The sequence below is a fragment of the Diospyros lotus genome, chromosome 10, assembly GCF_014633365.1.
Source record: "Diospyros lotus cultivar Yz01 chromosome 10, ASM1463336v1, whole genome shotgun sequence".
Classification (NCBI taxonomy): domain Eukaryota; kingdom Viridiplantae; phylum Streptophyta; class Magnoliopsida; order Ericales; family Ebenaceae; genus Diospyros; species Diospyros lotus.
The window spans coordinates 13,930,274-13,944,686 of record NC_068347.1 but is presented as its reverse complement, the minus strand read 5'-3'; the positions used below and the strand labels follow the sequence as shown (position 1 = coordinate 13,944,686).

Here is a 14,413-nt window from a genome sequence, read left to right as displayed (position 1 = left end):
TCCAATTATTTTTGAGAAATTACACTTTTGCCCAAAATTTCCTAAAACGCATTACATTTTGCCTGAAATTCACCCGTTCCTTCCTAAATCCTGAATCCATCTTATCTTATTTAAAAAAGATTACTCCTATAAAAATCCTGGGTGTTACATATGTACTCATGAGCATAACCTTAGAGTGAGCCTTATGTCCCTAATGACCTTATTGTTTGTGTTGTGGTTATGGCCTTGGGTGGGAGCTGATTGTCCTCAAGGGTAGTGTAGCGAGGGAGCCTAGCCCTAAGAATAAGCTTTTTGTCCCCAAGTGTCAGTGGTGTTGGTGTGTGTGAGATGAAATGTAGTGATGTTGCTTATGTTTATATTATATCTATTCATGGGTTGTTTGGTATGCATGGCATGGGTATGATTCGTTGGCTTATACTTTTCTTTTTGATTGGGTTGCTAGTGATGGGTTGTTTGGTATGCATGTCATGGGCATGATTCGTTGGCTTATACTTTTCTTTTTGATTGGGTTGCTAGTGATGGGTTATTTATGTTATTTTGTTCTTTGATCATGGCTTATCTACTCGTTGTCTTGTTGAGCCTTGTGGCTCATTTTCTTGCTTTGCATCATTCCAAGTAAGGGCAAAGACAAGGCTTAGGGCGAGTCTAGCAGGGGCTGATCTCGTGTCATGTAGATGTGGATAGAGCTCACCTAAAGAAAGGTTCTGGGGTGTTTTATGATGTGTTGCTAGAGTTAGCTAGACACTTTTGCCACGAGGGTGTATATATGTCTTTTTGTGGTTTTGATGTGATGTATTATAGTTAGAGGATGTATCTTTTGTCCGGTTGAATGTTTATACTTAATGATTTCGTTATAGTGTTTCATATGTTATTTATGTAGCATGTTATGGCAGTTTGATTTAAGTTGATTTTGTATCATTTTAATAATAACCCTCTCATGAATTCTCTATGCTAGTGGGGGTTCCGCGAGGCGGGCCGTTACAATATATGCTAGAAGTCATCTAAATCTAGCATAAGGAAACTAACACTAACAATGGAGGGCAAGAGTTTGAGGGTATTTTAGAAATTTTAAGTCATTATGTGTTAGTAGGGGAAAAGTGAAGCGAGTTTAATTGAAGGAGATCATTTCCATTGTTATTAATTTAGAAATGTTGATATTTTTTCCTAACACTCCTGAGGTGTCGAGTTCATATTTTTCCATTCTTTTTCTAGTTTTGTTTTATGTTTATTCCAACCTTCTTTTAACAAAACAGAAATTTTAATTGCAAAAATGACGCGACTCATTCATATTCATATATTAGAGAAAAATAACCCACTTATAATATATCATAATTTTAGAAATGCCACCATCACATTATTTAATAATACTTTTTAATAACAATTGCTTAAGAATATCTTTTTTCATTGAACATATTTCCTTTCAATGTCTATGTCCTATATAGCAACCACCTTTAAACTTAAGAAATACATTTTCAATTTGGTGCTAGATAGACTGACTATCACTTGTTTGTTTCTTAAATTTTCATCTCACAAATGATAGGCATGTATCTGCTCATTGATAATGCTTTACAGCAACTGCAAATCTGAAACATTTCTCCTTCATTTCATTATTCAACATAATCAATGAAAGAATTGTCAAAAGGAATGCGCCTAAGAACTAATTACATAAAGGGAAATTTACAACAACCTTGTCTCTGTGGCTCACTGAATCGTTAACATCATCAACCACAACATTTTTCACAAACAAATTGACCGACTTAAACTACCTGCAACAAGTTTCCTCCCCATCTCTTTGATGTTGGAAGAAAAAGAAGATGATAAGCAGAGAAATTCTTGGTCATTCTTCATCAGGAGGGTTGTCTTTTTTGACCTCTATTCCTACATCCTCAATTCCATCATTGGCAGAGCGAGCAGTATGATCAATTGACAGATCAGAGGGCACACCTACTGGAGTAGTCTCCTTCTCTCCATCAACAGATGCCATTGGGAAAGCAGCATCAGCTACCTGAGTGGGTATTAATTCCCCAGGCTTATTTACTAGGCTCCAGTACATTACACTTGCTGTTAAAATGAGGATCATCTTTTGGTTCACCTATCAAAAGATAACACTGAGATGACCGAATGTTGGATTTGTATGTTAATCCAAGCTAGAAGGGTCTAGATCACAAAACACCATTCAACAATTTGGATTGACATAGTAGTGTATCAATCTGAGTCAATAGCGTTCCGCTTATTTTAACTTCCTAATCAATGTTAGAAGATTGCAATCTCATATTTCTGCTTAGTTTTCACTATGCCAGATGCCAATAGAAAAGATTAGGCCAATTCCTATAGCTTATGATGACAAATGAAATGGAAAAACAACAAAAGGTACCAAATGTTATTCAGGGTAATTAATAAGGGCATCTTCAATGTAAAGTAAGCCTAACCAAGTCAAGTAAAATACAAAATGGATGTAAATATCAAATAATCTATCTTTACCATCATAGTCTCACCTCCATTATGTCCTCAGGTAATAAGAAAATGGAGCATCCAAGCTTTCGAGCAACACTAATGATATATGTAGCATTTAACTTCTTATCCTCATCTGTAAGTAAAGAAGAATATGAAGGTGAATTAGTCAGCTAGCTTGTTCAATCACCAAGATCGTTAGGCTGCTTAAGATCACAATAACTATATCACTCATTTTTCTTTCCAAATCATTTTGTTTCTCAATACTAATGTGTGCATTTCGGGCTATTATGCAAACTGCCAAAGAACTTTAGTATCCACAATTAATTTTAGAAAAAAAAAAAAGAAAAACCAAAATAGAATGTTGCACTATAGAGAACTAACATCAAAGTGAAAATTTCAAGAATGATGCCAACTCATGGAACAAATATTTCAAAAATAACATACCAGTTTCGCCTTTAGTAACAACACCCCAGTTAACAACTCTTGGCTCCACAGTACTAAGAAGTTCAAGAAAAAACATCCCATTCGAAAGATTTTTATCCTATTGAGAGTTGCACAAAGTACCAATTGTTAGTCATGGCTTGAAACATTTATTAACGGAAGGACAAGGCTTTCTCAGCTACCTTAAAGCTCTCCATTTGAGTTTTCCTGCCTGAGCTCCTCACTTTGTGGTTTGCCCAGTTTAGAATGTCATTGTCTGTTATTTCCTTTCCCTGAGAGTGAGACCTTAAATTTCTCAGGAGTTGGAGCATGGTGAACCTCATCAACTGCCACAGAAAAGCTGAGGCCGAAAGAAGCAAATGTTATAAGTTATCCTTTAAAAGATAGCTATTACACAAGCCGAAAAACATGAAAGTTTAGACTAGATAAGGTATTTGATGGCATAATTTTTAATAGAAGATAAAGTCATAGATATGGAAAAATGAAAGAGAAGGTTCAATAGTTCCCTGACAATAAGTAAGACAATAAAGAAAATTGATTGAGGCTATGACAAATGATATGATTGTCAGACATCATTATGGAGTTGTGCTCCAGTAAGGTACTAAGAAAAATCAACTAATACCAAGCTTTTCTCCTTGAAATATTTACAATATGTGGCTTCCTCAATCTAAAGATTTGGCTAACAAGCTTCTTTGTTCAACATTTTATACACCATAAGAAGAAATGGCCCTGGTAATACAAGCCAATATGATGAAAGAAGAACTAGCCGGACCCCAAAGCTAATCTCTGTGTGTGTGTGTGCAGAAGCATATATTAAACTTTGGATAAATAAATTATGTACAACCTTGAAAAATAACTTCCCATAGTTGAAAAAAACAAGTTCTTGGATAGGTTTTGTGTTAAATGTCTCATATATGCTTTTAATGATCAACTGAGTAATATATGCTTTTTCTTCCCAAATAAAGAGTAAAATTATTGGACAGGTTTTGTATTAAATGTCTCACAGAGATGGAATCACATGTTTCAAAAGCATATATTACTAAAACAGGAAAAATTAATTTTTTCATAGATAACCCAACCTAGTAATTGCAATTTTCTTCTTAGTTTAGGTTAGAAATTTTAGAGAGGAAAGGAAGTGAAGGTTAGGTAAGCAATGAAGTGTCATTGTCACTAACCAAGTATAAGTTTCTTGTTTCCTTGTACAATATCATTTCCAGCTATGTTCACAAGAGAGAAATTTAATTCCTTCCCAATCCTCACAACTTGGTTGCAATTCTCAACTTTTCTGAAAGGCATCTTAATTGGAGGTTTTGTGGCTTGCTTCCAGTTTACTGATCCTGGGGAAACTTTGTCAAGAACTTCCAATATGACCCATCTGTCATGTAAGAGGGATAATCATCAGCATTACAAACACTCAAAAATTAGATGATGAAATTGGAATCTCACCCTGTTCTGACATCCTCAAATACATTATTAACATATGAATCAACTCCAAGACTGTTAATCCACAATCTGAAGCATCTCTCTTCCCTAGAAGTTTGGGCATCATCCGTCATCATCTCAGCAAAAGACATCTTTGAACTATCTACGGATAAGCCATTCCTGAATTAAGAATTATAAACAAGTCAAAAAGAAATCCACACTGCTGATCATAGAGGGAAAATATCTGTTTAATGTTGTTGAAAAGCTTTACGTAGCCAGAAGAACAAATGAATTGGGTTACCTTTGAAGAAAGGTAATTAGGAAACTTCACCAATATTTTAAGCATGATTTCAAGATTCGATTGTTTGCATCAATATGGAAGAATAGAAATGAAGTGGATAATGTGAACTAGGCAATACACTTCTTTTACAACTAAAATTGAACTAGTATTTTGCCATATTAACAATTGGTCAAAGCTTTGGCTTAATAGTCTTCTAACTAACCCAATATATCTAGATGTATTAAACTTTACAAATAATTTGTACCACAGGCCCTATTAATCTTTATCGTTTTCTTCTTAGTGCACATGATGTTGTCTAGACCATTGGATTGTACTAATAGAAGTATTAAAAGAGATTTTTAAGTTGATACATGGTGAATGTCAAGTATAACACACTTGTCCCACAAGTTACGTGTAAGGTTTATAACCCATCCATCAAGAAGTAAAATTTCAGTGCTCACCTTTGCTGAAATATTTGAGCAACAAATGCAAGATTTAGGTTGGTTGATCCCTCCACAATGTCATTCGGAGTGACATATCTTTTGCAGTCCATTTTCTCTGCATGCTCAACAACCAACCTTGCTCTTTCAGCAGGATCCTTGGTATCCAAAGTGGAAGGGCTACCATGTTCTGGTGCAAGCACATTGAGCAAGTGAGCATAGGCCTCACCATCCTACCAAGTACACAAGCTTGTAACATCAGCTGGCATAAAATACAAAAGAAAAGACAAATAATTTCCAAAGAAAAAAAAAAACAAAATTGCCAAGCTGCACTTTGCCTTGTCAAGTGATGATTTGAACATGATTCATAATCACATGTGAAAGATTCTCCTTGAAAACAAATAAAGAATCAAAGCCAAAAATTTTAACTCCTTATCTAACTTCTAACCTAAACTTCCGGGGCTTACAGGTATGTCATATCCTTTCACCAAGGGAGTGCATGAAATCCACTTTGAATTGTTTATCCATTAATTATATTTCTCCCCTTAACTTGAAGCATTTCACATATAATTTGTTTACTCAAATTTATAATCACAATGAAACAAGGTGAGTTTTGATCATTTTCCATCCTTTGATCCATTGAAATACAAGTGCTATCCACATTAAAGTTTAAAGGTCATACTTACAATATGAAATTAATTCCTCTAAAAGCCCCAAGGACAAGTAGCTAAGTAACTTCCAGTTGTTACCATGAGAATATTAATATATTTAGCATCTTTCATTTACTAGTAGATATTACTAATTATTTCAAATAAGAATATGCCAAAGCAAAATGTCAAAAACATAATTTAAAGAATAATAATGTGGCAACAAAGGTTTTGTACATAACATAAAAACTAAAAGAAGACATGATTTTAATGATTTGTCATCCCTATAAAGCAAAGAGTTAAAGATTAAATCAATACAACATTGGACACTGCATAGTTATGCATGGAGTAGTAAAGAAAAACACATAAGAAAACAACCTAACAAAATAGTGCCCATATTTTTTCTTTCTTTGGTTTTGTTTTTTCTTCTATTTTCTTTTCCCTCCTTCATAGGGGAAAGGGGTCACAACAACTAACTTCATCAGATGCTATACGTAACATTTTTTCCAGGTAACATCACAAACAAAACACATGCAGATCCATTCAACTATGGCTATGTGTTTTAATCAGTAAAGAATACAGACTCAAAATGCAATTTCCACTAGATTTCAACCAAGAGTACTACTTCATCATTAAGAAGCTACTGAAGCTTCTCTTACCTTTAGATCAGATGAGAAATTCGTAACCTGCTTCTTGTAGCCTGATTTCTTCAATTGGAAATTCATCCATTTGAGTAAAACCTTCTCGGGGGGTAAACCCATGAGTTCCTCAACATCCTGAAATTTTTTTGATCATATTTGAATCATATAATATTAAAGTGTAAACAACAGGTCTTTATTTTTCTTTCTTAATATCTAGTTTTGCTGAAGTAACAAGAGGTAAAAACTGTGACCTTGCTGTCATCCACCAATTCAACAAGTTGAGGAGTTTTCTTTAAATTGACATCAGCTAATAGTTGAATCTGATGTTCCCACCAAAAGAAATACAAAAATGATTGAGAATTTAACAATCAAAATTCACATATCTCTACAACATCCAATGAACAAAGCAAAGGTACCTTGATTATTTGAGAAATCAATCCCATCACCAAATGTGGCTACAAAAAATTGAACAAAAAAGAAATGGTGACTTCAGCAACTCCCACCTAAGAAATCATAAAGATCAACATTACCATGAATAGATAGCATCAGTTTAACCTACTCTTGCTTCAACCAAGTCTTGCGTGCCAATGTTAACCACAGTGCAGCCTATAGCCTTTGCAGAATTGAGGCAAAGAGTGTGATTCTCATTTCTCTCCCATGGATTAAGGGACTGTTTGGTGTTAATTGCACGCTCATCTATTGTTCCGGGCACAGCGACATTGATGAGCTTACTGCATTGAACAAGTAATATATCAATAAACGTGAAACACGAATTTGATGTGGAAACTATTTAAATGCCATGATGGTTATATATACCAGAGCAGAACTCCATCCTTTGCAAGGTCAAATAAAGCATTGGTGGAGGGTTCTAGAGGAAGATATTGCTTCAAGAATGAATCTTCTCCAAGGAAGCGGTTAACATGATTTACATATGAGGCCTTCTCAGATTCACTAACAGTGTGGCGGAGGGTGGTTGTGGTAGCTTTGAGAAATGAAGTAGAAGTTTTCAATTTTGGTCCACCCATTTTTGATGTTGCTCTTGCCTGTAAATTCAGGTATGCCTGCCCATGACAAAATCCCACTTCCATTTTATTTCCTTATCCTATTTGGAAAACAATACTTCATCTATTAAGTACAAACATGAATAACAATAATAAGAATGAAAGTCCCTTGAGGCCCGCCTATCAGCAACATGTTTCATCTTTGCTTTTGGGTCTTTTTTTGGTCTACCTTTTGCTTTTGGGTTTTCATTTTCCACATCAAACACAAAGATCTAACCATGAGAACCATCAAATTATATCATTACCAGGATAGTTATTCAACTATATTTAATTATCCTATGTTCAACTTCCCAAAACCTAAAACTCTGCCTCTAGTATGAAAAACATTTACGGGGAGAGAGAGAGAGAGAGAGAGAGATCCGTGCAATTGACATTCTTAAAAACTCACCCTAAGGAAGGATTCAAAATCAATTTCTTTGCTCTCGTCAGAAGATGACTCCCCCAAAATCGTCCTTATCTGTGGTTCAGTAAGTATTTCGTTCACACCCTTTAGTTTCACCATTACTGGTGGCAGATCTCTCAGGGTTACTTTTCCAGATTGGTTCCTTGCAGAAAGAAACTATAATCGAATGCAAGCATATGTCAAACCACGTCCATACAATTTTAATAGCAAGATTCATTAAATAAAAGAGGGGAAAATTCAATATATTTATTGTCAAACAATTGCATACTTTGGTTTTGAGGCCGCGGAGCTCAACTTGTGTGAATTGGCTCTGAAGCCATGGATCAGAAACTATAACACCCACGAAACTAGACATTTTTCCTGTTTTTGTGCCACTCTAAAATGAAAAGAAGAAGAAAACTGATTGTTAGCAAACACAAAATTTGCAAAAGAAAAAAGCAATCAAGAGCGATAGAGGAGGCATGAAAAATTAGATTAACAACATATTTAATTTGAAGATTAGATCTATATGAAGCCAGCACCAATGGGTAATAGACATTTCACATCCATGCATATTCAACAAAGGATCACATAAAGTTTGGCGGCCAAGGAAATGCAGGAAAACAAAGCAGAGAAACATAACAAATGAAATCATTGAACGGAAGAAAGAGGGCAAAGCCGTCACCTAATTGGAATTCAAAAGTAATTGTTGATTGTCCCTAGTTTGTTGTTTTCTCGGTAACCATAACCAGAGGGTTGAGAGAATCAAACGTGGAAGAAAAAAGACAGAAGGCCATTGAAATAATCGAAACCCACGAAAGAATGAAGATAGAAATAGTAGGAGAGAAAGAAGCTTGTTCTGAAACTCAAATTTTCATTGTGAGGTTTCCCAAGGAGATTGGTGTTAGAGGAGTGGGAGGAGGAGGAGGAGGAGAGAACACAACGGAGAGAAAACCGTTTCACCATTTGGGCCCCGCGAATTGCAAGGGAGCATTTTGGGACGTATATATATATATATAAATAAAACAAGCAAACCCCCCACTGTTTTGGTTGATTTGCTAGTACTATTCCCCATTAACCAAAATTAATTATAAAGTGCTTTTTATATTTTACGTCTAAGTAAATAAATTTTAAATATTTCTGTTTTTTACTTGCATATATTCACCATGCAGCACGCCAATCTCAACACAGTAACTCATTGCGGGTAGGAAAAAAATGATAATATAACTAATTGGAACCCACCCCAGGGTAAAATGTAAAGAATAGGCCATCAATGATGGAATGCAAATTGCAAACTTCATGAATTTTAGTGGCAACCAATTTATGTTCTTTCTGAACTCAAAATAGTATTGTCATGGAGCATGTTTTATTTATGGAGATATCATTATGTTTTTTTAATAAAGAGTTAATTACGGGTGATATGTGTCTCACCTATTATGAGATTCAAGTGTCATTTTTTTTTATTTTTTGCTTAAAGAAGTTGCTTGCGCCACCAAAGATCTCGTTAAGCTATTATGGAAGTTGCTCGCGCCACCAAGGATCTCGTTAAGCTATTATGGAAGAATACCTTGCTAAGGATCTTGCTTTCCCATTGAAGGGTCAACCTATGTAAATCGTATATTCTCACCAGATACACTCTAAACATACTATTGAGTTTACTTTTAATGTGGTGCTCACACTCTTATACCAAGTACTAACTTGATTGTTGGATTTCATTTGAGGAACAAAAGTAAGTGTTGTTGCTTAACTATAACAATAAATTTATAGTGTGGGAAACTATCTCAATGAGGTATGCGAGTGACCCTTGGATGACGGGTAACCATCTTGTGAAGTGTAATACTCGAGATTTTTAGATTCAAATATTTGAAGAAATAAGACATTTCAAAGGGTTATAAAAGTCTTAAGGGAAAAAGTTCAGTTTCTGAGCCAGGGAAAAAATTATAATTTTTGAAGTTCAGGTAAAAGTGTAATTTACCTAAAAATTTTGGGTATTAGCGTAATTAACCCTTTCTCCAGAGGCGTACAAGAAATTTTAGGATGGCCCGGGGACTAACTCGCAAAGGGTCTAAGTATAATTATCCGAAAAATTCGGACAAATGTGTAATTCTTGAAACTCCGTAACTAGACCATTGTAGCAACGAACTGAACCAACTAACCATTGGAAGTTATGATTGTAGATTTCAAACTTCAAATCCAATATAGCTTCGGATCACTTTGAATTTCAAAACCTATTCAAATATAACTTTGGATTCCAAATTCTATTTAAATCCAATTTTGGGATAAATGGAAAGAATCCATTGGCCGTTTGGGGATAAAGATAAGAGCCTCATAATGACCCCTCGAGGTGGCGACACGTGATTGGCTCGAAAAGCCTATAAACAAGGCTATAGGGTTGTTCACAAATCATTCAAAATGAGTTTGAGGCGAATTTATGCCAAATTGAGGAAATCAAAAGAGAGGATCTTGTTTTTGAGAGAGAGAAGAGAATTCTACAAAAAAAAAGGGAGGAAAAATAGTGGAGAAACTGGGGAGAACGGGCCTTGCCGGAGTTTTTAGGTCTTCATCAGAGTTCATGCCAAATAGTAAAAAAAACTACAAGGTAAGTTCGATTTCTTGTCATATTCCTGTAAAGGAGGAAGAGAGCAAGTCGTAGGTTCAAACAGAGATCAAATTAGAGTTAAAACGAGGGAGATATGGTTGAAAAACTAGAGAGGCCCCTCGCTATTATCGGAAAAGACGACGGCACATGCAGAACACGTGCTGGAAGGGGTTGCGCATGCAGGCGCGTGGCAATCCTTCTTGGGGAGCGTGGGACCTCATTTTTACCTGCAATTTCACAAAAAAATAATATAGAAAGGTTAGAACAAATTTATGTAAAAATATTTGAAGTTTAGTTTACAAAAACTCGTGTTTTCTATAGAAAACCAAACCTAGTAAGGCATAAATAGTACTGCAAAGGGTAAGACAACAAGGTGAGTGGTTCTTACATGTTTGGTGACATCCTAGACATCTATTGTTTCATTTGTGTGTGGTATGTGGCTTGCATAGCATGTGCTTCTTTGGAATTGCATTGTATCTCTATTTGTTATATGCATTTTGACGTTTGTGGCTAGCTGGTAGGTTGCCATGTGTGAACTATCACGTGGGCCTATGTAAGGGGTGTAATATTCGAAAATTTTGTAAATGAGTGTTTTAATGGAAATATGAAATTTTGTGGAAAATGAATATCAAAATACCCTGAATAAGCAACCGAATCAACTGCAGGGAGTACCCTAGACCTTAGATATCTAAGGAAAAGGTTATGTGGTCGACGAGTGTCCTAAGACAAGATTTATGGTATAGAGAGAGATTGGATCATAGATAGTTTTTGGTACAACTAAGAAACAGCCTGAAAAATCGAATGGTTGTAAGGGACTTCCGAAAAGTTAACGAAACCTTAAAGGGGCTCTGATTTTATGTAAGTAACAACCCTGAAGTGGTATTGGGATGAGACAAAGGTCCCGAGAGGACACTGGGGCAAAAATGTACTATTCAAGTAACTTTGAATTATTAATTTTGGATTTTAAATATCTTAATGATTTTTAATTTGATATTTGAGGATTGTGCAAAGTCTAAACTGGGATTATGAAGTTAATTAAGGTTAGTTGTGAGTGTATGGGCTTGGTTAATTATGAGGAGTAATGAGGTGAGCTGTTAGGAATGAGAAAAAGTAAGAGGTATGGTGAGGTGTAATGAGGTGAGGTGTTAGGAATGGAAAAAAGTAAGTTAGTACAAGTAATGATAGCATAAAGATAGGGTGAGGTGAGGTGTTAGGAATGAGAAAAAGTGAGAGGTATGGTTCTGGATTTGAAAAGTTATTCCATCCTACCTTTGGATCACTTTGGAGTCCAAGCCTATAAATATAGCCATGAGGTTGTTCTCAAAACCATTCCATTTAAGATCCATTTGAGAGATTTGAGGCGAGGGATTTGTGCTTGAGAAAGAGCCGAAAAATCTGCAAAAGGAAGAAGGAAGGTCAAAGCAAAATCAAGGTTGGGCACGAGAATCGAGGTATTCTAAGTATGTTCAAGGTGAGTAGTTCTACTAAAAAACTAGTTTGTTACATGTGAGAGTTTCTACTTTAAACTTGGTTTTTGTGGGTGGTTCGACCCTATACTTGATTTTATTTCATGCAATGATTTTGACATGTAAATAGTTGATTTCATGTGGATGGTTCATCTAAAAATGTTTATTTACATGTGCATTGAAATGTCGTTTTTACGTAATGCATCATTACATATTGTGGTTATGGCATTAACATGTGTGTTGGAAATGGGTAGTGTTTCTGGGGATGCTTTTGAGTGGGAATGTAATATCTGACGTGATTCTGGTGAGCCGGGTTCCTACATTGATGTTGACCCTCCTGTGGTGAGAGTGGTAACGATTATTCTCGAGATGTCAGAGAGATGCGTTGATGTTGCCCCTCTTAAGTTAGGATTGTGTTATGCCAATGCGTCAATGTTGTTATGTTTCCTTTAGAGAGATTGCTCTTTTCCCGAGGTATGGGTTAAGCACTGTATGGGATTCTCTTAGGTTGGGACATGTTGGGATTTGTCATTTATTTCATGGTCTTGCATATATTCATGAAATTGTTTTTGAACCCTTACTTAGATGATTCAGTATCTAATTTGGACTATATTCCTGGAATATTCAAATGTTCAAGGTGAAAATAGCAGTGTCAAAGAAAAAAGGTAATCGAGATGTAGTCGTTGATTACATTAGAGACCTTTAGCATATATTTTGATTATGGTTGAGGTGTTTAGTTGTGTTGCTAAGGGATTAATCTCTATGTGTTGCAACCCAAACACTACGACAATAGAATTTATAGTGAGGGAAAACTGGAGCCGAGGCAGAGCGAGGTTGATAGCTGGCAGGAGGTTGCTGGTGGAGATAGGCATTGGGTAGCTTCTGTCCTTGATTGATGCTCAAAAATGCCAAAATTTTATTGTATTTTTATTGCCTCTTAATTCATTTAATGAGCTAAAATATCACAAATACTTGTTTGCAGCCCAAGGGAAGAAAAAGAGATCAAAGGTTGAATTAATCCCTCAAAGGCATGATCAAAAGAGGAAAAGAAGAAGAAGCTAAGAAATGAAGATATTTGGATGAATGCTATTGCATTCGAATGAGGAAAGCAAGGAAGAAAACATTCGGATGAAAATATGAAGGAAGGTATTGAAAGACTCATTCGAATGAAGGCTGAGTAATTCGAATGAGTATATAGAAATTAGAAGACATTCATATGAAGATGGAACAATTCGGATGGAAGGCAGTGATAGAAGAAAATCAAAGACATTCGAATAAACCCTACAGTCATTTGAATGAAAAGATCACCAGGTACACATTCGAATGAGGATAAAGTAATTCGAACGAGAAGCAACAATTCAAGAAGTCAAGGTAATTCGTATAACCCAAGATCGTTCAGATGAAATTAAGGACATTCGAATGTTGCCAAAGTCATTCGAATGTGTAGAAGAAATCAAAGAGTAAAATCCAAAATTCATTTGAATGATTTTACTGTTGCATTCGAATGATAGAGAAAATTGCCATGCAAATGAACAGTAAAGTATGAAATTCATTCGAATGAGCTTTGAACTCATTCGAATGATGCAAGCAGCCAAAGGAAATCAAGCGCACATTGGAATGTCTCTACTATCTCATTCGAATGCTCACCTGAAGATTCTCTAGCATGCGCAAATAAACACGGTGGCTCAAAGGTAAATACAACCAACTTTTCGAGTAGCTTTTCACCAAGTGGTCCCCCTTTTCCATTCACGACAAGATTAAAAGAAGCCAACATTCCTCGGAATCAAAAAGATAGAGAGCACAAAATACTTAGAAAACACAAAAAGAGAGGATCATTGGAAAGTTTCAAGTTTTTTTCATTTTGTCTTGTTTAGTAGTTTTAGTTCTTGTCTTTACTTTAAATACTTGCACTTGAGTTATTATTTTGGATTCATAGCTCCTAGTTTGTTTCAGATACGTTGCAAGTTCATTTTCAAGTTGTAGTTCATTTCAGTAATTAATATAACAGCAGGTCGTCTTGTTCTCATTGTCTGTTATCGCTTATTTTCATTCTCGTCATTATCTGTTGAGACTAGTTTTAATCGTGCACTTCTCATGAAGATCTGTGGCTAATCCAATCCTTGGGCCAAGGCAAGGACGGTGTCCAAAGCCACTGATAACCTAAAATAGTAGAGCTTCAAATATGCAAGTGACAGAAACAAAAATAGCTTGAGAAATGTTCCTAATGAAAACCTTAGGCTTGGATTGGTTCGTATGCCTAACTTAGAATTTCCATGCCAAGTATGGAAATTGCTTAACTTCGAAATGTTCTCATACCTAAGTCCGAATGACTGTCTTGTTAAAACGTTATTTATACACTAATTTATGATAGTTGCTTAATGTAGAGTCTCCATGCCATGTATGGAGGTTGCTTAATTAAAGAGTTATCATCATCTTAGTAGTATGTTTAATGGTTAAATCCCAAGCTATTTGAACTTTCAGTTATATGAAAGAAAGCTATATGGGAAATCAGTTGGGTTTGGCACTAGACTTGTCTTGACCCAAGAACTCACCATATCCAGATAACAGTTGTATTGCATT

The 14,413-nt window shown here is 35.5% G+C and overlaps 1 protein-coding gene across 1 annotated transcript; it reads right to left on the bottom strand.

Moving 5' to 3' along the window:
• Window positions 1-1,551: 1,551 nt before the first annotated feature.
• On the bottom strand, window positions 1,552-8,738 carry LOC127811754 (fimbrin-5-like). The gene is made up of 15 exons (XM_052351914.1): window positions 8,454-8,738; window positions 8,058-8,165; window positions 7,775-7,945; window positions 7,142-7,386; window positions 6,885-7,056; window positions 6,742-6,780; window positions 6,577-6,645; window positions 6,344-6,460; window positions 5,059-5,270; window positions 4,342-4,497; window positions 4,071-4,270; window positions 3,078-3,235; window positions 2,899-2,995; window positions 2,496-2,587; window positions 1,552-2,092 (listed from the first exon to the last, which is right to left on the bottom strand). The coding sequence occupies exons 2-15, from the start codon at window positions 8,142-8,144 to the stop codon at window positions 1,838-1,840; spliced, it is 2,070 nt and encodes a 689-aa protein (XP_052207874.1). The 5' UTR covers window positions 8,145-8,165; window positions 8,454-8,738; the 3' UTR covers window positions 1,552-1,837.
• Between the last annotated feature and the right edge of the window lie 5,675 nt (window positions 8,739-14,413).

Bases quoted from the DNA above. Each gene is read 5' to 3' on its own strand.
- LOC127811754 (XM_052351914.1), bottom strand. From the start codon at position 8,144: ATGTCTAGTTTCGTGGGTGTTATAGTTTCTGATCCATGGCTTCAGAGC. The intron at 6,461-6,576 runs GTCACAGTTTTT...AAAAAATTTCAG, and splicing joins AATTGGTGGATGACAGCAAG to GATGTTGAGGAACTCATGGG. The intron at 2,996-3,077 runs GTAGCTGAGAAA...AACTCTCAATAG, and splicing joins CTCAAATGGAGAGCTTTAAG to GATAAAAATCTTTCGAATGG.